Here is a 21,754-nt window from a genome sequence, read left to right as displayed (position 1 = left end):
TGTACTCAGTAGCGCTCTCTATATTTGGCAAATGTATACCTGCACTGAACTACTACTATCGAAAATTTTGTAAATTACTTCCAGAAACATAAGACATGAGGGATAGAATTGAAAACTCAATTTGATCGGAAGTGAACGGGTAGGTGTATATAGTACTAATAATACCTGCCGATCGTTAGGATTAAAGTTGGATGATGGTTGTAGTTCTCGGCCTCTCTGCAAACGGCCAACCGCAGGCCATGATCTCAACGATCGTTCATGACGTCAACGCACGAGCCTCCGGAAAGGCCGTTCCTCTAAATGTCATTGCCCATCATTCATTAATTTGCCGGGGAAGGTGCTTTTTACTTTACTTCCGATCGCACATCTCAAATCTCTACGCAGAAAAACGACCACCATGTGCGTACTCCTAACATCATCATCATAATAATAACTAAACCTACCAACAGGAACCGCGCAATCTCCATTCGATCGCGACGAGACCAAGGCCACAACCGTCCTCGGTTCGGCATCTCCACGCTCCGGGGCAACATGGCGCCCGAGCTAAGCCGCAAGATGGGCCGGCTGGTGAAGAGCGAGAACACCGCCATCGGCGCCTACGAGGCCGCCGGCCGCGAGCGCAACTCCATCGCCGCACAGCTGTCCGACTGGGGCGAGGCGACTGATGACGACGCCATCTCCGACATCTCCGACAAGCTGGGCGTCATGATGGCCGAGATGGGCGAGCAGGAAGACGTCTTCGCCGCCAACCTGGAAGACTACCGCGGCGTTCTGAAGCAGATCCGTAATATGGAAAGCTCGGTTCAGCCCTCTCGCGATCAGCGCCAGAAGGTCACCGACGAGATCGCCAAGCTCAAGTACAAGGATCCCAACAGTACTCGACTTACGACGCTGGAGCATGAGCTTGTGCGTGCCGAGGCGCAGAACTTGGTTGCTGAGGCGCAGCTGTCCAATATTGTACGTATTTATTATCGCACAGTTCCGGCAGCTCCCCTTGCTAACCACACGATGTACACGGCGTAGTCCCGCCAAAAGCTCAAGGAAGCCTTTGACATCCACCTGGCGGCGGTGATCGAGCGCGCCGAGAAGCAGACGATCCTCGCGCAGCATGCTCGTCGCCTGCTGAACTTCATCGACGACAGCCCCGTCGTGCCCGGCGATTCCCGTAAGGCGTACGAGCACGAGGCCGCCGCGCGCAAGGTTCTGGAAGATGCCGAGAACGACATGCGTGCGTGGCAGCCGTCTGTTGAGCCCATTGCCACGGCATCGGGCGCGGAGGGCTTGCAGGACCGCGAGTCCGATGTAATGACCACTGGCTCGGCCGAGGCGGAGGGCGTTCCTTTCGCTGAAGGGGCGTCCAAGAGTGCGAAGAGAGCGGAAGCATCCGGGTCCGGTGCACTCAAGCTTCAGGCTGAGCCGATTCCTGCCTAAATATTCCTCCCCTAACTGTCTTTTTATGTCTTCACTGTTAGTAATGTTGCACTGTCTTGGGTTTTGTTTCTCGGGATTGGAGACTGGGTGGGATGGGACTGGCAGTCAAAGGCGTTGCAAGTCTGTGGTTGGGAATGGGTTCTGTTTTAATATGTGTATTGTAAGTGGCAGTCGTTAATTGCTGTTGTTGTACAGTTCGGTCCGAGAGTATCTGTTCTCTGTAAGCAGCTCCACGTGACCTCAGGCGCCAAAGTGACGCGGAACCTCCCAAGCTCCATCGGAGCTCTCATCCCCCCAATCCCTCCATCACCTCTTCATCCATCCTCATTCCCTTCCTCACCCTCTTCAGTCCCTGTCAACTCATCCTCCACACACAGCCATGGACAAGCTAGTCGCGCAGTACTCGCGCCCGCGCCACCAGAATGAGTTCTACTCGGAGCAAGAGCAGCTCGATCTCACCGAGAGCCTCCCCCCGCTCTCGCTCAAGTTCAGCCTCCCTCCTGTCGATAATGTGAGATCCCTCGTCGTTGGAGATTGCAGTGTTTGCGCTGGGATCGGCTTGACTCAGTTGGTGTCATCATCGTCGACAACTTGCTGCCAAGTCGAGCCACTCCCTCCCTCCCCAATCATCCTGCCGACAAAAAGAAATCCACAATGGAGACCGCAGCCCTTTGGTGAATCTGAACGAACAACATACTAATATTTTTTCGGATTAGCACTCTGCCTTCCTGCGCGCCATGACCGACGACCACTCCAACCCCAGCTGCCCCATCAAGCTCGCTCACGGAACAACAACCCTGGCCTTCCGTTTCCAGGGCGGCATCGTACGCTACCTCCTCTCTTTCTACTGTCACATCCTTTATGTCCATGGGCACATGCTAATGCCACCTCCCAGATTGTGTGCACCGATTCTCGAGCAACGGCCGGCAGCTGGATTGCCAGCCAGACGGTCAAGAAGGTCATTCCCGTGTCGCGGTTGAGCCGGGGCGAGGACAAGGCGTCGGACAAACCCACGCCTGGCCTGTTGGGTACCATGGCCGGTGGTGCGGCGGTGAGTTCTTGTGTTCTTCGTGTGGGTGATATGGAAGTTGGTTGCTGACCGGAGGCCCCGAAAATTAGGATTGCCAATATTGGTTGAGATATTTGAGCCAGCAGTGTACTCTCCACGGTATGTTTGTTAAATGAGCTGCCATTGGGGAAGCTGGTTGCTGATACAGACTACCAGAAATCCGACACAAGCGCCGCATCACAGTTGCGGCTGCTTCGAAGATCCTCGCCAACTTGACCTACGCGTACAAGGGGTATGGACTGAGCATGGGAACGATGCTGGCAGGGGTATGTTTTGCTAACCATTCCTTGCCTCCTTCAAGTAAAAGCGACTAACCCAAGTTCATAAAGATGACCCCGCAAGAAGGCCCAGCCCTGTACTATATCGACTCGGACGGCACGCGCCTACCAGGCAACATGTTCTGCGTGGGGTCCGGACAAACATTCGCCTACGGCGTGCTGGATGCAAACTACCGCTACGATCTGTCGGAGAAGGAGGCGCTGGATCTCGGCCGTCGGGCCATCCTGGCTGCTATGCACCGCGACGCTTACTCCGGTGGCTTTATCAATTGCTATCATGTCAAGGAGGAGGGCTGGGTGCACCATGGCTTCGATGATATGAATCCTATCTTCTGGAAGACGAAGCTGGATCATGGGGAGTTCTCGAATGTTACCTCGGAGCTGTAAGCTCGGGTTGGGGTTGTGATTTGGTGAGGAGGCTAGGTTAGGAGGGGACGGGCTTTGTATTATTTGGTCTGTTTGGATTATGGGGAATGAAATGGTTCTCTTAGATGTTTCGGTTGAAGTAAGCTGTAGGGATATTATATTCACTCTGGCTATAACTCAAGTTTGGATACAAGAGCCTACCCAGATAGAGAGAAGATCTCGTCAAATGACTTTTCTAGAACGCTTTTACTCTCCAAGGACCTGATTTCGTGAGATGCATTGCATTGCAAAACTATATACGCCAAAGAAAATGGATATGAAAAGTACAAAACACAACAAAAAACCTCTGCGCCATCTATGACATGAATCCAACCACTTTTTGGTCCTCTTCCTCTTTCCCCTCCTCCACATTTTCAGCATTAGGATAATAGTATCAATCAGTGATCGACCCAAAACTTCATCCGAATACCCATCGCCGCCAACTCCACATCCAAATACCGCAGCACACCGGGCACAGCAACGACCGTAACATCATCACCGCCGACATGACGCAACCCATCACCGTCCTCCCACACCTCCGCACGCGAGTCATCAAATAGCGCGCGGCGCGCGCAGCGACGACAGCGGACAATCCCCGTCACCCCACCAAGCGCACCACCCGCAGGACCAGCTGAAGCCTGCTGCGCGGCCGTATTCTGATTCGGGGCCGCCTTGGCAGCCGCCGCCGCCGCGCCGGGGTTAACAGCCGCGCGAGCGCGCGACGAGCCGGAGCCCGAGACAGCAACCTGGGTAGAGAGGAACGAGCCGCAGGAGCGACAGATCCATGCAAGCTGGGAGTCGGAGCAGTTCATCAGTCGGTCTTGGAGGAGGAAAGCCGCGCCGTGGGCGATTAGCGAGTCGCGCTCCATTTCTCCGACACGGATACCGCCACCCTTGGCGCGGCCTTTCACCGGTTGGCCCGTGAGTGCGTTGACGGGACCCGTTGTGCGCACTTGGAACTTGTCGTTTACCATGTGGCGGAGGCGTTGGTAGTACACGACGCCGAGGTAGATGTCCGCGGCGAACTCGCGGCCTGTGATGCCCGAGTAGAGGGGCTCGTTGCCGTAGTAGTTGTAGCCCGCTTTGCGGAGCTGGTGGCCGAAGAAGTCGGTTGCGGGGTCTTCTTCGGAGAATTGGAAGGGCGTTGAATCTTGTGGGTGGCCGTGCAGAGCGCCGGCTTTGCCGGCCATGGATTCGATCATTTGGGCGATTGTCATACCTGGTAGAGTTTGTTAGAAGCTAGTTGTAGATAATGGGTTGGGGAGAGGGAAGGACGTACGAGATGGGAAAGCGTGGGGGTTGATGATCAGGTCTGGCTGGATGCCACTCTCGGAGAAGGGCATGTCGACGGCAGGCCACAGCTGCGAGCAGACACCCTTCTGACCGTGACGCGACGAGAACTTGTCACCGATGATCGGTTTGCGAGGGATGCGGTACTTGACACTAATGGACTGACAGGGCTCATTGCCGTTCTCAGAGCCCAGCACACGGATGCTGTCGATATAGCCCTCCTCGGCGTCTTTGTACTTGAGGAAATGCGTGATCCCGTCGACATTGACGTACGAGTCCGACGCGGCGTCGTAGCGCACGCTGTGCCATGCGGCGATCTTGCTGCCCTCTTTCACTCGAGTGCCCACATGCGGCAGGCCATCCTCATCGATAGTTTGTCGCACATCGTCCTTGATCATGTCGCCTGGCGCGAAGCCAAACAGTTTGGTGATCTCACGCTTGGACCGGCTCTTTCGCGAATCCTTTTCGGCTAGCGAATGCGTCTTGGTTTTGTACACAGTGCCGTATCCGAAGCCGCGCTCGTGCGCGGACTTGTTGATGATCATGGCGTCGTCCATGTCGTAGCCCGTGTAGGAGATGATGGCCACCACGGCGTTCATTCCGTTGGGGAAGTTGTCCAGACCGTAGGCATTGTAGAGAGGCGGGCGCACGATCGGGGTCTGACCGGTTTGCAGGCGGTACATCTTGTTATCGGTACGGTACGCGATCGATGTGCCGGGGGTACCCATCGTTTGCTTGCTCATCTGGCACTGGTACATGTTACGGGGCGACTGGTTATAATCGGAGAAGGGTGTCATATTGGCCACAATGGAGAGAATATTGGTCGGCGTGAACTCGATATGGGTCGACAAGCCCGGAATCAGGTCGGATTGCACACAGGCGATATCCATGAAGGGCTGCTCGAACGGACCGACAAAGTCCAGCTTCTCCAGTGGCAGGTACTTGACAGGACGGAACATGCGTGCCGCTTCGGAGAACATGTAGATACCGGGATACTGGCCACCGTTGGAGTTGGGAACATAGCCAATCTCCAGTTCACGCGGAATGTTGTTGGTTCCTGCAACCTTCCAGTGGCGAAGGGTGTCTGCGATCTGATGAGCCTGCTTCGGAGAACAGAAGCCGATAATACGGCCGTCCAACTGCACCGACACGCTTTCATCAAGGGCCACGGAGGACTCGGACTGCACGCCAAGCTGGACCAGAATCCGAGGTAGGTGCGAGACATCCAGGTTGCCAGTGGCGATCAGACACTTGTGCGCCAAGTGATTGAGCAGACCACAAGGAGATCCATCAGGGGTGTGCACAGGGCACAGGAAACCCCAACTCTCGGGAAGCAGTTTGCGGACGGTGGTGGTCTTCAACTGGGCGAAGAAGCTACCACGGTGAATCATGCGGAAGTGACTGATAAACCGGTAGAAGTTGATCTTCTCTGCAATAACCGTGTAACCAGATGTCTGTTGTAGATCAAGACCTGTGGGACTGACGAGGTTGCCGGTAGACAGGAAATACTCGAGGGCATTACCCAAGTTCTCGTTGGACCGTTTGACAATCTTACCCAAAAAGTCCCGTTCGAAGGACGAATCGGTGAACTTGGCACCGCTATTCCGAATGCACCAGTCTCGAGTGATGGGCCCAAAGGACCGCAGCCACTCCTCGATTCGCTCCTTCAAGATCATGCCATACAAAAATCCGCCGAGCAGAACCTCCTGGTTAGAAACTGCATCGGGGTTGTCCGGGGCGCAATCACCGGAAACCAGGGCGTAAAGCTTCCGGATCATGAACAGGATCATCTTGAACTTGTCGTAATCCTGAGTCTCGGTCACATTGTAGTTGCCAAGATGCGGTAGGACGACCTTGCGCAGAAACTCAGCGCCCACTTCCTCCGCGGGCATGTCAGCTGGCACACCCAGCACAGGCCGGAAACGTTCACCCAGGTACGCCCGGCAGTCCGACTTGGTATGGAGCTTGTAGGCGTGGTAGGTTCTCAGCAAGAGCTCCACACGGTCTGTGACAAAAGTGTTCTTCGAGCCCTTGGAGGAGGCATTGCCGACAATACCCTCGTAGATTTCACGATCGTTCGTCTCAACCAGTGCCTTGAGGATCATCATGGCAGGAATGAGAAATTCGTTTTTGCGCCAGGAGAAACGGAAAGTGACGTTTCCATCGTTGAGGTAATGCAGAACGTTGGTCTGGGACGTCTGGTCCGGACGGACAGAACGGATCTGCACACCGAATTTGGTGTAGGAGTGTCCACGCTTGACGAACGAATTACGGACGATAGACATGGGGAAGTTTCGCTTGCCGACAATCAGCATCCGGATCAGCTTCTCGTTGCCGTTGACGATGAAGTAGCCGCCGAGCTCTTCAGACTCCTCCTTGTGCCGGACGAGCTCCTCCGGGGTTGCTTTTTCGAGATGGCATCGGTTGGTCTAAGAAATTGCACGGGTCAGAAGCTATTCCCCATCACGAATTACCGTTTCACTCACTCTCAGCATAATCGGAACTTGGCCCAGCTCTCGCACCGACTCCATCCAGTCTCCATTATTGATCTGGTACTCGAGACGGGCACGCAGCTTGCCACGGTAGGTTGCATGGCGCTCGCGCGTTTCCGAGGGGTAGATATTACGGTTCCGGGTGGAGAACTTATTGGTTGGCGGGATGGTAGGTTTATCCAGGAAGATCTCCCGCACGCGCACATTCAGGCGGTTGCGTTTCGGGGGTCGTCGGCCTTCCGCTTGACGGGCCTTTCTCTGTTCGGCCGTCTCGTTGTCTCCGTCGAGAAAACTCTTGGTACCAATGTCCCGCAGACCAGCCTCGAGGATCTTGCTGTCTTCGAAGAGGGCATTGAACGAATCGACGTGCGGTCGAATGGATTCGGCCAGTGATGGGTAGGCGGTCTGGTCTGTAGGAGGATTGCGGAAGAGATTCTCGCGACGCAGAGTGTCGTAGTCGACCGACCACTGGGTGTCGGTCGCAGCGGGAGCCATGGCGGCGGGATGATCACACGAGCAGCGAGGGAGCTGTCGTGGAGGGTGTGGTGTATATCCCAATTGCGTGGGCAATGAAAGCTCGGATCTTCTTGGAGGGAAAAATTTCAAGGTGGAACCGGGAGAGAGATATCGTCACGTGGAGATAATAGGCTGCGTGCCTCAGGCACCCCGCAACGCTCCCGTCACCCGGCAGCCACGAGAGCCTCTTGATGCCTGTCCCGGCCCAGGCATGATTGATTGAATGACATCGACTGCCGCAACATCCAACGCCCCGAGTCATTTCCAGGCAACCGCTGCGCCATTTCCCGGCGCGAAGGGATCAAACAAAACCCCCCTCGCCCTCCCGAAACGCCCGACTGCGCCAGCTCTAGTTACTCCGCCACTACTGGTCGAACACTGCGAAAGCGCTCCCCTCTCTCGTGGGTCATGCGTGCACTGTAGATCAGGGTACTCACTAACTACGACAACGGTGATTTCCATCGACTCGGTAGTCTCTGTTTTTATGATTCTTACATAGACGGACTCTGACCCCACTTGGTGTCATCCTCTGGGCCACTTCGTCACCGTCTGGTCTTGTTCTCCCTCTCGTCTTCCTTGCATTTCGACTATCATCATCACATCTCTCCCCTCCGCTGCGGGCAGCCAACTCCTTTATCTCTTGTTTTTTGCTTTTGTTTCATCATTTGTTTGTTTTTTCTTTCGTTCGTTTTTTTACCTTCCTTTTCTCGTGGGCTCCCTTCTGCTGAGCCAACCACCAACTCCCTCCCCGTAAAATTGGCCAGGTTTATTGATCATGGCCGGGATCTTTCGCACCATCTATGACTGGCTTCTGAGGATGTTCTGGTAAGTGTGGGCCTGCCCGTTCCCGCCTGGATTTGGTTCCCGAAGCACGACCAACCACCTTGGTCCGTTTCCCCGCAGCGTGTTGACGCTGGCTAACGAGAGCCTGCTAACTAGGGCCACCGAGATGGACGTCACCATGATCGGCCTGCAGAATGCCGGCAAATCCTCGTTGCTGCGGGTCCTGGCGGTAGGTGGTGCTCTGTCTTCTTTCCGTTGTCCATTTTGGCTGATTTTCATTGCGCAGGGCGGGGAGTTCACGATCGAGTAAGTGGGCTAGGACTGGGCGGGCTAGGTGGCTCTGATTAACCTGATCGACAGCTCCATCCCGACAATCGGGTTTAACACAAAGCGTGTCCAAAAAGGTCATGTCACCTTGAAATGGTATGCAAACCGTCGACAGATCGCAGGATATCGCTAATACTCTTCGCAGTTGGGATCTGGGCGGCCAGCCTCGATTCCGGCCGATGTGGGAGCGGTATTGTCGGGGCGTGAATGCGATCGTGTAAGATTCTAGAAGACAACATGATTTAGCAATGTCTGACAAGCCGGTCCAGGTATATCGTGGACGCAGCAGACCGGCCCGCCCTGCCCGTCGCGACAGAGGAGCTGCACGACCTAATGAACAAGCCCACCTTGGACGGCATCCCACTCCTTGTCCTCGGCAACAAGTCGGATCTACCGAATAAGCTCTCCGTGGACGAGCTGATCGAGGCGATGGACCTGAAATCCATCACACACCGCGAAGTTAGCTGCTACGGGATCAGTGCCAAAGAAGAAACGAATCTCGACGCTGTCCTGCACTGGCTAATTGCTCGCGCCAGCCGATGAACCTTTCACTTCTTTTTTTGGGCTTTTTTTTTTTTTTTTTTTTTTTTTTCATCCTCTCTGTGCAGATTGGTGCGTTTCCTCGTCTTGATATCCTGTAGACTCTTAGCGATTTGGCCCGCAGCCTCAAGATGTAACGATGTCAACGACGTGTTTTGGATTGGTTTTTTTTTTGGGCGTTGATAGCACCCGCGTGTAATTGATGATGATGAATATTTGATTGGATTGGAGCAACACGGTAGATGCAATTGAGAAGAAAAGAAGTCAGTTAGCCGTCCGGCGGGATCCTAAATAAGGTGGAATGCAACACGGACCAACTGATGCGTTGGCAGTGCAGCCCGACGGGGGAAGTCGGCGGCACCCGCCATTGGCTCTAGGCTATCGAGGCGCGTGGAGATGGTGATCTATGTACGGTAGGTAGGATAGGGTCCTCTGCGGGGAGTGGCAATTGTCTCGTAGGATTGAAGCTGAAGGTCATTGGGCCGCGTGCTGCGGGGCCTCCCGCTGTCTTCTTTCCTTGACATCATTATCTTCCATTTCCTCACTCCGTGGCCAGTTTGAAGACCCCTAAATGTCACCGGGATGGTAATCCTCAACGTTGCGTATTCCGAGCCAGTGAACTGCTCTGATCCTCCCAGTCCCACCTTGACTCAAGACCAAATCTGGAGAGGCTTGGAATTGAAGGCCCGACGCCCTCAAGACTTCATTCCCTCTTTCGATGATTCCCGAGTGATTGAGGAACGGGAGAATGGCTGCTACATTCTGAGAGAAGCCCATGTTGCTTCTGATCTTCACGAATCTCCTAATGCAGGGAAATGGACCCGAGAAGAATGCAGACTGCATAAGCCGGTCATGGTAAGGGAGCCTAATAGTCCTTAGAGGTAAGAATGGTCTAACTAGACAACAGAGCCATTTCACGCTGGCTGGCGGGTCGATCATTCAAAATATCTTGTCTATGGGGCCCGACCAGGCTTTGTACCTGACCTTCACATATCAATGGAATTTTCCTGATATTGAGCCTGAAACACAAGAGGCACAGAAGGCCTGGGACGACCATATGAGAATCGCGATATCCTCCGTTCAAGGAACAATCCGGGCGTTGAGGAAAATGGCGGAAAAGCATGAATTGTGATCCAAAGACGGGAGGAATGAAACGATGTTCTAAATTGTCAATCAAATTGAATTGCCACTGCCAGTATTATCCGGAAGATTCAGCTTTGGCGAGTACCTAGTATAGTGGTATACCCCCCAGCGTCTACACGTGAGGAGTCGAGTGGAACCTCAGATGACAGTGAATACTGTGGAAGAGCAGGCAAGTGGATTAGGGCCCCTTTTTATTCTTGCTTTAGAACAACCTCCAAGCTTCATAACTAGGTGATTGATCGGGTTCATCCATGGCATAAACGCACAGGATATCGTAAGTTTAGATCAAGGATTTGGGCGTAATGGAATGTAGATGAGAATAGAAGACTGGACGAAACAGACAATCATGCCCTGAACCTGGCACTATACCTCCCCATCTAAATCATCCATTGTACCATCGCCAACCCAAAGATGCTACCCACGACTCCCTTTGCAATATCCCCGTTCGAACCCGCCAATGGAACCGCCGCATTGGTCGTGCTTGTGCTCGCCGCACTCGAAGTCGCGGAAGACGCGCCGCTCGAAGTTTTCGAGGTCGTTGTCGCAGCTGGGCCTGTCGCAGTTGTCGTCTGCATCGTCATCGATGCGCCGCTACCGCTGCTCCCCATGGAGGCAGTCGGACTCGACGCAGTCGTCGGGGACGTCGTCGCAGCGCCACTGGCGGATTTCTCGGTCGTGGTGGTTGTCGAGGTTGTCGTTGACGAAAGACTCACGACCTTGAAGCCGAGCAGGCCCTCGGAAGCTTCCTTGGAAAAGATCTCGGTCGCCATGCCTGCTGGTTTGCCGGAGCACTTGCTGTTCGTGAAGAGGAGCATGTTGATCCCCTTTTCGCCCTGGGAGTCGATCTTGAACAGATGGCCCTTGGGGTTATCAATCACAATGCAGTCACTGGGGCCGTGGCCGGATTGGCTGTGCTTTTTGTTGTCGGGGCCAGTCCATGTTACTTCCCATGCCCCGGTGAAAGGGAGTAGAGAGAGTGTTGCCAGAGGAAGAAGAGTCGACCACTTCATTTTGTGGGTTATAAAATGGATTGAGAGAGGATGTGGTTTTGGATGGAAAAGTCGACAATCACAAACCAAACGCAAACGCAATTCAGCTGGGCGCGCCCTCCTCTTCTTATGAAATCCATCCCCCAAGCCTCTTCCTGCAGTCTCGATTCCTCGTTTCTCCAGATCTGGAAGCTAGATGCGCAGATCCTCGTATTCGAGACAAAAGAACCAGTCAGCATAATGAAAGCACGGCAGCCACCGTCCTTGGCAGGCTGCAGGAACTCGGAAGAATTAATTGACTCTCCGGTCTCCAGAATTGGTATTCTGTTCAATGCTATCTGTGTTCATAGTTAAAGTTAGAGCCGTGTTATCTTATCACATCAACAGAGAAACAAGTGGGTCCCTAAATTTTCCCCGATCAACTTCCTCCTCCTTCTCTTCACCACCACTTTTACTCACACACCACAATGCGCTGACCTCCCCCAGCACATCGATTCAGCCGGAATGGACGTATCCAGCCTATCGAGTAACTGGAAGAAGTTGCAGGCGACGCTGAAAAAGGGGGACTCCTCCACAACAACAAGCCCGGTCACCAAGAAGCGCAAAGCCGCTGCCGACCACGACTCCGCCCACGGGACACCGAAGAAACGCAGGGTCCCAGAAACAGAACGGACAGTGACAAAAACAAATAAGCGAAAGAGAATGTCTAGTACGGCCGTGGAGACAGTCGATGCCGCGGTTCCTGCGCGGAGAAAGTCCAGCGCGGGCAGTTCGGCCGCGGTTCTAGTGTCGCGCACTGCGAAGGTCAACGAGGGTCGCTCCTCGACGTGAGTCTAACTTCTACCTGTGCCACAGTGCGTCTTCCTAACTCTCGACCAGCGCCGAAGTAGGGAAATACGTCGCAATGGACTGCGAAATGGTCGGCGTCGGCCCTAACCCAGACAACGACTCCGTGCTTGCACGCGTCAGCATCGTCAACTTCAACGGCGACCAGATCTACGACTCATACGTGCGGCCCAAGGAGATGGTCACCGACTGGCGGACCCATGTCAGCGGCATCGCGCCGAAACACATGGTCGAGGCGCGCTCGCTAGAGGAAGTCCAGCGCGACGTGGCAGCCATCATGGACGGGCGCATTCTCGTCGGTCATGCCGTGAGCAATGATCTGGATGCGCTGCTGCTGGGCCATCCCAAGCGCGATATTCGAGACACAAGCAAGCATGCGGCTTACCGCAAGATTGCGGGCGGTGGGTCGCCGCGTTTGAAGATTTTGGCGGAGGAGTTTTTGGGGTTGAAGATCCAAGACGGCGCACATTCGAGTGTGGAGGATGCACGGGCGACAATGGCACTGTATCGGCGCGACAAGGATGCCTTTGAGAGGGAGCATTTGAAGAAGTGGCCTATTCGGGTGGCTGTGGAGAGTACGGAGAAGGGGGATGGGCAGAAGAAGAAAAAGAAGAAGAAGAAGCAGACGCGCAAGCGATGATTTTTTTTAACTAGACCATATACCCCGAGAATTGCATTTGATGGAGTATCTGTTTGAAGGCAGCCGGTGAACGCAAGGGCCAACTCGGTTCGTATTACTTCATCTCCATAGAAACCCCGCAGTCAAGTTCGCCAACAATCCACGGACAACAGAGTCTAGGTTCTCTGGACTGAAGGATGGCTGAATCGACATCGACATCGGTTTTCCCACTGGACGGAGGCTGCGCATGTGGCTATGTCCGGTATCGCCTTGAGGTGCGTCCTCTTGTTGTGCACTGCTGCCACTGCACCTCTTGTCAACGCGAAACCGGGACAGCATTTGCCATTAACGCAGTGATCGAGTCAGGACAAGTCACTGATTTGACCGCGGCGCCACCTTCTGTCCCTGCGTCCTACACCCAGGCTGCGAAGCCCGCAGGGCCACCACTCGCTCCTCCCGACGAGGATATGTGTGAACTCCAGATCATCAATACCCCATCGGAGTCAGGAAACGGTCAAAGAATTGCGCGATGCCCCAAATGTTCGGTTGCTGTCTGGTCCTACTATGGAGGCGCCGGGTCTCTGGCGCGGTTTATTCGCGTTGGGACACTGGATGAAGCGTGGAAGGTTCAGCCGGACGTGCACATCTATACACGGAGCAAGCGAGGGTTTTTCACTCTGGATGACTCAATCCCGCAATACGGCGCCTTCTATCCTAGGAAGGAAGATGTATGGAGAGAGGATAGTATGGACAGATGGAGGAAACTGGTTCAAAAACGCGAGACAAAGTGAACAACGGGTAAAGCTTCATCATACAGAGCTTGTTCTGTTAGGGAGGCAGACTCGTTATCTACGCGCTCAGTGTCCTATATTGAGGAAAGGGAAATAGATAGTTGAAATTCTCCTTCTAGCAGAGCCTGCAAAGCATTCTGAAACGCTAAAAGACTTCAATATGCCAATCTAGAAAAAGATGTCTACTGCAATGAGGGCTTGCAGAGTAAACCAATTAAATATGAACGGCCTTCATTGTACCACCTTGAAATCTGCCCCTCTGTAACTCCGACCCCAGATGGTAACCAATCATTCAGGCCCAGCATTCCAGAGAAATAAGCTCGGATGATGTAAACACGGGTGGGTAACTCACGAAATAGTAATTCATTCCCCGTCTATCATATGACATTCATACGAAACTTGGTACATTATATGGCCAGGTCTAGATTCCACATGCATTAGGGTGGAACAAAACAGGGTGTAGCGACTTGCACGCGAACCATGTCGGCGGACAGTCCAACGCGGAGCTGATGACCTCATCTTCCGCTTTGGGAAATGGGATACTTATATATAGCTAAAGCTCCGTGCTCCTTAGCAATAACGTACATAAATTATTGACATCCGCTGCAGCCATTATCATGACCTCCACGGAAGCGACATCGGATACTCCTTCCCGCTGCACTGCTGATTTCTCTCTAGTTCCAGTAAGTTCGCATCCCTCTGCTTTGCTCCATGTAGCGAGAGATTATGTCATTGTTCATATCGCTCATATCACTTCTTTGCCTCGCCCTTCAGATCGGGTCTCAGAGTTCATCGTTCTCCCATGAAATCGCAGGCATTAAGGGTCTTGTTCAGGAGTCGGGATTGAAGTTTCATATGCATGCGACTGGGACCATTATCGGTAAATATCTTGTTACGACATTCAAACCCCGCATCGAACCCAGCCATGCGTTGGCAAACACAAAGTCTTGCCCAGCACAGTCGCTAATAGATTATTTTCAGAAGGACCGTGGGACGAAGTTTTCCGACTGATTGGTGTCGCTCACACTTTAGTCCATCACAGCGGTATTTCGAGGATCCAAACTGATGTTCGTATCATGACGAGGTATGATCTAAGACATGGAATTTCTTACAACTTTGAAAATGTGCTTATGATTTCTATTACATAGAACCGACAAGGAAGAATCGGTTGAAGGAAATATGGCGTCGGTAGAACGCGTTCTTTCCGGATCTGAATGAGTGGCTCGTCCTTGTGATTTGGTTTTTTGTATAGTATTTTTGCTTGGTGGATTTTAATAATGTTCCGTACGGTTTTCACGTCGGTTTCATCAGACACATAGGTTAAGTGGAAGAACAATTGTAAAGAAGTCCCCCGGGAGCTGCACAATAATAGTTTGAGAGGCAGTACTAACGAAGAGCCAGGAGGTCGCAAATTATGGAGACAGGGAGTCAAGCTTTTATCATATCAGCAGAACCAAAACACAAATTGACTATAAGAAGTATGCTTCTTTTCTTTTCTTGTCTCTAAAACGACCCGGGTAAGGATAGTTGGAACCGGAGGAACACAATACTCCCATAGAAATCCGATCACAAACTAGATTGAACAAGGAATAGATTTGATATTATGGGATGTGGCAGTGATGGGTGACCGTGTCCAGAAACAGGCTAACTTGCTCTTTAGTTATCGCGGGCACTAATTGACTGACGATGGAACATAGACCCTCCACCTCGACCTATTTGGTTCCTTCACGGAGTGATACTGACCACCTTGCCGATGCCCGTGTGCTCTGTGGCAACAATAACTAGTTATCTAGACGTTCGGTCGATCTAAATATCGCATAAGAGCATAGTACATGATTATTTCAGAGATTTTTTAGTTTTACAGACTGTCAGTTAAACCTCGCATACCTTACATTACTCTCACTTTCCAATTTGATCAATATGGTAGAGTTAGTTTTCTATTAGTAAATTTATTGAAAAGAACTAATATTGTAAAATTATTAGGCTCTGCTCCTACCCGTGATTGTACTTCAGCGTCATCCGAACGTGAAATCTCCATTTGCCGGCGTAAGGGCCCTAGTTTAACTTCATTTTCTCATTCTCAGGCCGCATTCGTTCGTTAACGAGTTCTTCCCTCTCGGTTAGAACCTGTGCTTCTGTTTTGGCCATTTTGAGCAGGAAGGTTAGAAGATGTGCGCCCAAGGTCAGTATACTGCGTAGAATCTGCCTGAGAGGATGCTGGCGTGCTACTTTGATATTAGTATATAATTAAATAGTAATGTAGTAGTAAACTTACATAGAACGGCTCATCGATTGTTGCATACTAGGCGATCTTGGTATTTGATGAGATCGTTTGCTTTGGCGTCACTCCCGTTCACTTTTCGATCGCTTAGGCTGAATTGTGTGGCCTGAAAAGCTAAATTCATATAGTATCTGATATTCAAATTCAATTGAATTCGAGATGGCTTCAAGGACTCCGTGCGCACGCCGTTTCGTTGTATCTATTGAACGTTAGTATATTAAACTAGTTACCAATTAGTAGAACTTCAGGTTGAAGGAATATTAGCATAGCGAGTCCGCATACCAGCTGAGCCGATGGAATGCCTTCTATTGCCGGCAAATCATCCGACTATTAGCCGATATAGAGTTTCCATCGTCACCTGGAACCCAGAAAGCGGTATGATCGCCATCGGCTCTGCAAGCCGACCAAGCCACTGCGCACTGTTTTACGGAGAAAAACGTCCCAAATGGGCTACCAGGCGTAGCAGCAGCGGAGCCCCGGAAATGAGCCGATTGATAATCTAGGGCCACATTGACGTATGTTGCCAAACACGATCCAATACAATAAGACTGGCGAACGGTTTCGGCAGTGGACGATTCCATGTACCCAGGTCAATGTTATCATGGTGGTTTCGAATGATTCCCCGCGCCGTTGGCGGTGAATTCTTCACTAAGCACAGGAGGGACATGAGGCGGGCTACCGTACAGGACGACAGTAGTCTGGCATGGAGCTTCAACGAGAAGAGCAGACGAGCGTATGGGTATACCTTGAATACTGGCTGCTTAACTTTATTGGGCTTGTCTGTGACTGGCATAATGTAACGTAAATTATGAGATACGTACATTTAGTTCTGAGGTCTAGATCCCTGCCATCTTTCTTTTTACTTTTTACTTTTTTGTTCCGGATGTACACCTACAGGGATTACCTTTTTCCAACCAGGATTAATCGGAACCCCACAAGCTCATGCACAATGCCCTCTGAAGTCAGGAAGAACTTGATTTCTCGTGCTTGAAGAGGCAGGCCTCAATATGAGCTTTTGGCTACCGACATTTGGCTAAGTTCGTTGGGCCAATCTATTGAATCTGGTACATAAAAAAATCCAACGAGTCTGCGCTTTGTCACTCTGTGTACTTGAAGCTCAATACCCTCAAGTCTGTGGGCTTTCACTTTTAAGCAATAATAATCAGGGAACGCCCGTGCGGGGCCCGGGGTATGAGTCCCTCTAAGATTTATCCGACCCCGCTTAGTGATCTAGATATGATTTGCCAGGTAACATGAACAAATGCGTTAGATTGCGGGGGAAAGCTACTAGACTCACGGCAAAACCGGCAAAATGCGTGCATGGCTTTAGGTAGGGTCTTCCACGGCTCAAGATTATACACCAGTAGCGATAGCCAATTGAGCGTAGAGACTTGTATAAATTGCTTCCACGGCTCCCCGTTCTGCTGCAGCTCTAAGAATAATCTTCTTATTGCAGGTACACTCCGCTTAGGTATACATCATTTGTACATACTCAGGATCTTCAAAGATTGTTATGACTATGACATCTCGCTTCCTAAAATGGAGCGTAGTTCTCCTCGGAGCAACGCAGACCGCGGCAATGCCGTCAAGTCAGCAGCGGCAGGGCAAATGTCTCCCAGCCCTCAATCAAAATTATACGGCCAGTATCTCTTTCTTGGGATGCTATACAGACGATAGTTCACGAGTGCTTCAAGGGGGATCGGCTACTCCTGCAGGGCCCAATACGCCTCAGACATGCGCCAACACTTGCGGGATGTCTGGATTTACTTATGCTGGAGTGGAATACGGATCGTGCGTTGGTCCCTACCTTGACTGACAGAAACCTGACATGCCGTACTAACTCATACCCGTCCAATTTAGACAATGCTATTGTGGGAATACTATTGGAAGTTCTGCGCAGAAACAGGCAGATAGTGCATGTACTATGTCCTGTGCTGGTAATTCGTCTGAAATCTGCGGAGGTACTTGGCTGTATGTGAGACCATACAATGCTCAATATTTGCTGGAAGTCAGCTAACTGGGATTGTTAATCCCCACAGAGTTGACATATACCAGATTTCCAATCCAAGTGCCAACCCAGTTCCTCTTTCGGGATCTACGAAGCCTAATTGCACGGTTGATCCTTTGTGCAGCAATCCGGTTTGTGATACTTCTCTCGATCCTCTCACCCGTGCAAAAGGGCTTGTTGATGCCATGACCTTTGACGAAAAGGTCCAAAACACTCAGAACGGATCTCCTGGTGCAATCCGTCTTGGTCTACCTGCATATCAATGGTGGAGCGAGGCTTTACATGGCGTCGCAGGCTCTCCAGGTGTCACCTTCCAGCCCTCCGGCAACTTCAGCTATGCTACCTCCTTCCCACAGCCCATCCTCATGTCTGCTGCCTTTGATGACGCCCTGATCAAGAAAGTGGGAACTGTCGTTAGCATCGAAGGCCGCGCTTTCAACAATTATGGCAATGCTGGCCTAGATTTCTGGACTCCCAACATCAATCCATTCAGAGATCCACGCTGGGGTAGAGGTCAAGAGACACCCGGAGAGGATCCATTCCACATTGCTCGTTACGTATACAATCTGGTTGACGGCTTGCAAAATGGAATCGGGCCTGCCAACCCGCGAGTCGTGGCGACTTGCAAACACTTTGCTGGATACGACATTGAGGACTGGGAGGGAAATGAACGCTACGGCTTCAACGCAATCATTTCCACACAAGACTTGTCGGAGTATTATCTGCCTCCCTTCAAAAGCTGCGCGCGTGATGCACAAGTTGATGCCATCATGTGTAGCTATAATGCTGTCAATGGCATTCCAACGTGCGCCGACAGCTATCTGTTGGACACTATTCTTCGTGATCATTGGAACTGGAATCAAACTGGACATTGGGTGACCTCTGATTGCGATGCAATTGGCAATATCTATTCCGACCATCACTACACTAGTTCCGCTGCTGCAGCTGCGGCCGACGCTCTGAATGCCGGTACAAATCTCGATTGTGGCACCACAATGTCAAACAATCTCGGAGCAGCCGCCGCTCAAGACCTGTTCCAGAACGCCACTCTGGATTCCGCTTTGATTTATTTGTATTCTTCTCTGGTCCGCCTTGGATGGTTCGACTCAGAAGAGTCACAGTATCGCACACTGGGATGGTCCGATGTCGGTACCCCAGCGTCCCAGCAACTGGCCAACCAGGCTGCTGTCGAGGGTATTGTGCTCTTGAAAAATGACCGCAAAGAAGTTCTACCACTCTCTCGCCATGGTCAGACTGTTGCATTGATTGGACCCTACGCCAATGCTACCACTCAGCTGCAAGGAAATTATTACGGCACTCCAGAATACATCCGAACCATGGTATGGGGTGCTCAGCAGATGGGATTTAATGTTCAATATCAGGAAGGCACTGCAATAAACTCGACTGACACGACTGGCTTTGCTGCTGCTCTGGCTGCAGCCAAGGCAGCAGATATCATCATCTATGCTGGCGGTATTGACAACTCAATCGAAGCTGAAGGCGACGACCGAGACTCAATCGCCTGGCCTGGTAACCAGCTTCAGCTCATTGATGAGCTTTCTCAAGTCGGAAAGCCATTTGTCGTCTTGCAATTCGGTGGTGGTCAAGTAGACGACTCAGCGCTTCTGCAAAACAATAATGTGAATGCGCTGTTATGGTGCGGCTACCCTAGTCAAGTCGGTGGCCAGGCAGTGTTTGACATCCTTACGGGTCAGTCTGCTCCTGCGGGACGACTGCCGGTCACACAATATCCAGCCAACTATACTAGCGAGATACCCATGACCGATATGGCTCTGCGCCCGAACGGAATGGCCCCTGGGCGTACCTATCGTTGGTACAACAACGCTGTGATACCCTTCGGCTTCGGCTTGCACTATACTACCTTTGATGTCTCCTGGGTGAAAACGGAGATGGGCCCCTACAACACCGCAGCCCTCCTTGCGCATGCAGGCAAATCAAAGTACCAAGACACTGCTCCCTTTGACACTTTCCAAGTCAAAGTGAAGAACACCGGAAAAGTTACATCTGACTATGTTGCATTGGTCTTCTCTTCCACTAGCAACGCTGGCCCTAAGCCGTATCCTATCAAAACGCTGGTAGGCTACGCGCGAGCTTTTGCTGTCAAGTCGGGAGAGACTCGAACAGTCGGCATTGACGTGACCCTTGGCTCCATGGCACGCACTGCTGCTAACGGAGATCTGGTGCTGTACCCTGGCTCGTATACTTTGGAACTGGATGTGGATCAACATTTCCCACATGCTGAGTTGACAATTCATGGACCTGAGAAGGTTCTGGACTCGTTCCCGCAGCCTCCTTCGTCTTGATCTGAGCGGGAATTTAAGCAGTGATTGAGCCTTTTATAGTCTCGGTTCGACAAACGTCGTTAGCAGTGATAAGAGGGCAATATGGCTATTGAGCGCTCATTCTTCGTATTTCTTAAACGAGGCAATCCTCTGAGTGAGAATAGTGATCAAATGACATCTGTCCTTAATTCTCTCATACTGACGAGCATTGAGCAAGTTTGATGCCCAAAAAATGAAACGTCAAAAAGGTCTACGTCAGAGGCGACGAACTACTCAGTGTGTAGAAAGATTTCATTGCGGCTTGGTGATAGTAAGCCCCTGATGGCAACTTTGGCATCACCTCTTTGGTTGACATATCGGTCAGCCGGCTCTTTCGCATGGCAGTTGCGATATTCTGTTCGACATGATTGTAGAGCCCTCGCACAAGTTGGTAGGAGAAATCATTGAAGGTCAGCAGCCACAGTCTAGAAATTGAAAGCGCTTGTCATCACGAAACTGATTGCGTTTTTCGCCGAATCTCGAATCATTTTGCGTTTGAGTGTAACGAGGACGCGGGAAGTATCTTTGGCTCTACCGACTCTGTCGGATCAAACAACTCACACGTAGCTCCGCTGATACAGACATAGTTGGCTTCGGTAATTTAGCTGAATGGACCCTGCCACTTGCCAAAACAAATCTCTGGGCCACATGCGGAGTCCGAAAATAGCTTACGTACTCCAAGAATCTACAATGTATGATCGTGACAGCGCTCTGTTTGAGCTGTTAACATGTCAGCGATACTGGTGCAGCTACAACAAAAGACACTGTTGGTTATGTCAAGGTTCACCTTATATGTCCGTCCAGAAAAGAACGATGACCCAAGGACGAATGAGTCTGTCGAGAGCATCAACGAGTTCCACAATTACTGAGCGAAACAGTATTCCAGTGACATCTCACACAATGAGGACTACATTTACACCCTCTGTCCTTATAATGAAACGCTTAAGATGGTCCGATCGAGCTGCGGCCCAGACAAAGAATGTAAAGACTTGCAGCTCACGTCCCACATGTTCAATTGGACTAGTTTTGTGTGTAACCCAATTGCTTTGTTTCGAATGATGATAAAGATCAAGAATTCGAAATTGAATAATCCTCTAGCATTAATGACTGGTGTGAACATTCCTCAAAGCTACGGCCCTCAAAATCCGGTGGTTGTAAAGATTGGCGTAATATTAGCGGATAATGATCAAGATGCCCTTGCATTGCTCAAAGCGTGCACTTGGATGCGCTGTGTAGAAGTAGGCTCTTCGAAGGTGACGAGGTCAAACACTATCTTTGTTGATGAAATCCGTCTAGTTACATATCGCAGGCTGCGCTTGATCTGAACATTCTGCGACGGATAGATCCGTCCCTAGGGCGCAGAAGCATGATCGTCGGACTGCTAAAGACGTGACGTGGCGACATGACATATATACTAACTACTTTGGTCTAGTAGCACTTTCTGTGAGAGTACGCGCCTCCTTTTCAAACGCCTGTTTATTAAAGGTTCTGTCAGTTTCACCACCCGCTCTTGTTTTGGCCAGGTTAACCATACGTTAAACACCCCTATTAATGATGGAATAATTTCATCTTCATACGGTTTTATCGATTTAGATGCGGTCAGG

At 51.4% G+C, this 21,754-nt stretch overlaps 10 protein-coding genes across 10 annotated transcripts; 8 read left to right on the top strand and 2 right to left on the bottom strand.

The window, feature by feature from the left end:
• Positions 1-239: 239 nt before the first annotated feature.
• On the top strand, positions 240-1,431 carry N7474_007251 (uncharacterized protein; the record flags this gene model as incomplete). Its single annotated transcript, XM_057198661.1, has 3 exons — positions 240-337; positions 450-957; positions 1,024-1,431. 3 exons carry the CDS (start codon positions 240-242, stop codon positions 1,429-1,431), a joined length of 1,014 nt encoding a protein of 337 aa, XP_057052101.1.
• A 379-nt stretch (positions 1,432-1,810) lies between these two features.
• pre2 (proteasome core particle subunit beta 5) lies at positions 1,811-3,165 on the top strand (the record flags this gene model as incomplete). The annotated part of the gene is made up of 6 exons (XM_057198660.1): positions 1,811-1,942; positions 2,148-2,255; positions 2,327-2,482; positions 2,584-2,599; positions 2,657-2,766; positions 2,830-3,165. 6 exons carry the CDS (start codon positions 1,811-1,813, stop codon positions 3,163-3,165), a joined length of 858 nt encoding a protein of 285 aa, XP_057052100.1.
• A 416-nt stretch (positions 3,166-3,581) lies between these two features.
• On the bottom strand, positions 3,582-7,460 carry N7474_007249 (DNA-directed RNA polymerase I core subunit RPA135; the record flags this gene model as incomplete). Its single annotated transcript, XM_057198659.1, has 3 exons — positions 3,582-4,402; positions 4,463-6,902; positions 6,960-7,460. 3 exons carry the CDS (start codon positions 7,458-7,460, stop codon positions 3,582-3,584), a joined length of 3,762 nt encoding a protein of 1,253 aa, XP_057052099.1.
• Positions 7,461-8,430: 970 nt separating this feature from the next.
• Positions 8,431-9,134, top strand: N7474_007248 (ADP-ribosylation factor-like protein; the record flags this gene model as incomplete). Its single annotated transcript, XM_057198658.1, has 5 exons — positions 8,431-8,493; positions 8,551-8,570; positions 8,625-8,687; positions 8,737-8,808; positions 8,861-9,134. 5 exons carry the CDS (start codon positions 8,431-8,433, stop codon positions 9,132-9,134), a joined length of 492 nt encoding a protein of 163 aa, XP_057052098.1.
• Positions 9,135-9,713: 579 nt separating this feature from the next.
• Positions 9,714-10,263, top strand: N7474_007247 (SRPBCC family protein; the record flags this gene model as incomplete). Its single annotated transcript, XM_057198657.1, has 2 exons — positions 9,714-9,986; positions 10,039-10,263. The coding sequence occupies 2 exons, from the start codon at positions 9,714-9,716 to the stop codon at positions 10,261-10,263; spliced, it is 498 nt and encodes a 165-aa protein (XP_057052097.1).
• Positions 10,264-10,651: 388 nt separating this feature from the next.
• N7474_007246 (uncharacterized protein) lies at positions 10,652-11,284 on the bottom strand (the record flags this gene model as incomplete). The annotated part of the gene is made up of 1 exon (XM_057198656.1): positions 10,652-11,284. The coding sequence occupies one exon, from the start codon at positions 11,282-11,284 to the stop codon at positions 10,652-10,654; it is 633 nt and encodes a 210-aa protein (XP_057052096.1).
• A 483-nt stretch (positions 11,285-11,767) lies between these two features.
• rex4 (putative 3'-5' exonuclease) lies at positions 11,768-12,749 on the top strand (the record flags this gene model as incomplete). Its single annotated transcript, XM_057198655.1, has 2 exons — positions 11,768-12,090; positions 12,143-12,749. The coding sequence occupies 2 exons, from the start codon at positions 11,768-11,770 to the stop codon at positions 12,747-12,749; spliced, it is 930 nt and encodes a 309-aa protein (XP_057052095.1).
• A 176-nt stretch (positions 12,750-12,925) lies between these two features.
• Positions 12,926-13,519, top strand: N7474_007244 (GFA family protein; the record flags this gene model as incomplete). The annotated part of the gene is made up of 1 exon (XM_057198654.1): positions 12,926-13,519. The coding sequence occupies one exon, from the start codon at positions 12,926-12,928 to the stop codon at positions 13,517-13,519; it is 594 nt and encodes a 197-aa protein (XP_057052094.1).
• Positions 13,520-14,245: 726 nt separating this feature from the next.
• On the top strand, positions 14,246-14,667 carry N7474_007243 (thiamine-binding protein; the record flags this gene model as incomplete). The annotated part of the gene is made up of 2 exons (XM_057198653.1): positions 14,246-14,399; positions 14,480-14,667. The coding sequence occupies 2 exons, from the start codon at positions 14,246-14,248 to the stop codon at positions 14,665-14,667; spliced, it is 342 nt and encodes a 113-aa protein (XP_057052093.1).
• Positions 14,668-17,724: 3,057 nt separating this feature from the next.
• On the top strand, positions 17,725-20,132 carry N7474_007242 (uncharacterized protein; the record flags this gene model as incomplete). Its single annotated transcript, XM_057198652.1, has 2 exons — positions 17,725-17,771; positions 17,840-20,132. The coding sequence occupies 2 exons, from the start codon at positions 17,725-17,727 to the stop codon at positions 20,130-20,132; spliced, it is 2,340 nt and encodes a 779-aa protein (XP_057052092.1).
• Between the last annotated feature and the right edge of the window lie 1,622 nt (positions 20,133-21,754).

The sequence above is a fragment of the Penicillium riverlandense genome (genome assembly GCF_028828495.1).
Source record: "Penicillium riverlandense strain IBT 135883 chromosome Unknown utg000006l_segment0_segment0, whole genome shotgun sequence".
Lineage (NCBI taxonomy): Eukaryota > Fungi > Ascomycota > Eurotiomycetes > Eurotiales > Aspergillaceae > Penicillium > Penicillium riverlandense.
The sequence above is the reverse complement of the archived record's forward strand: the minus strand, read 5'-3'. Positions and strand labels throughout refer to the sequence as shown.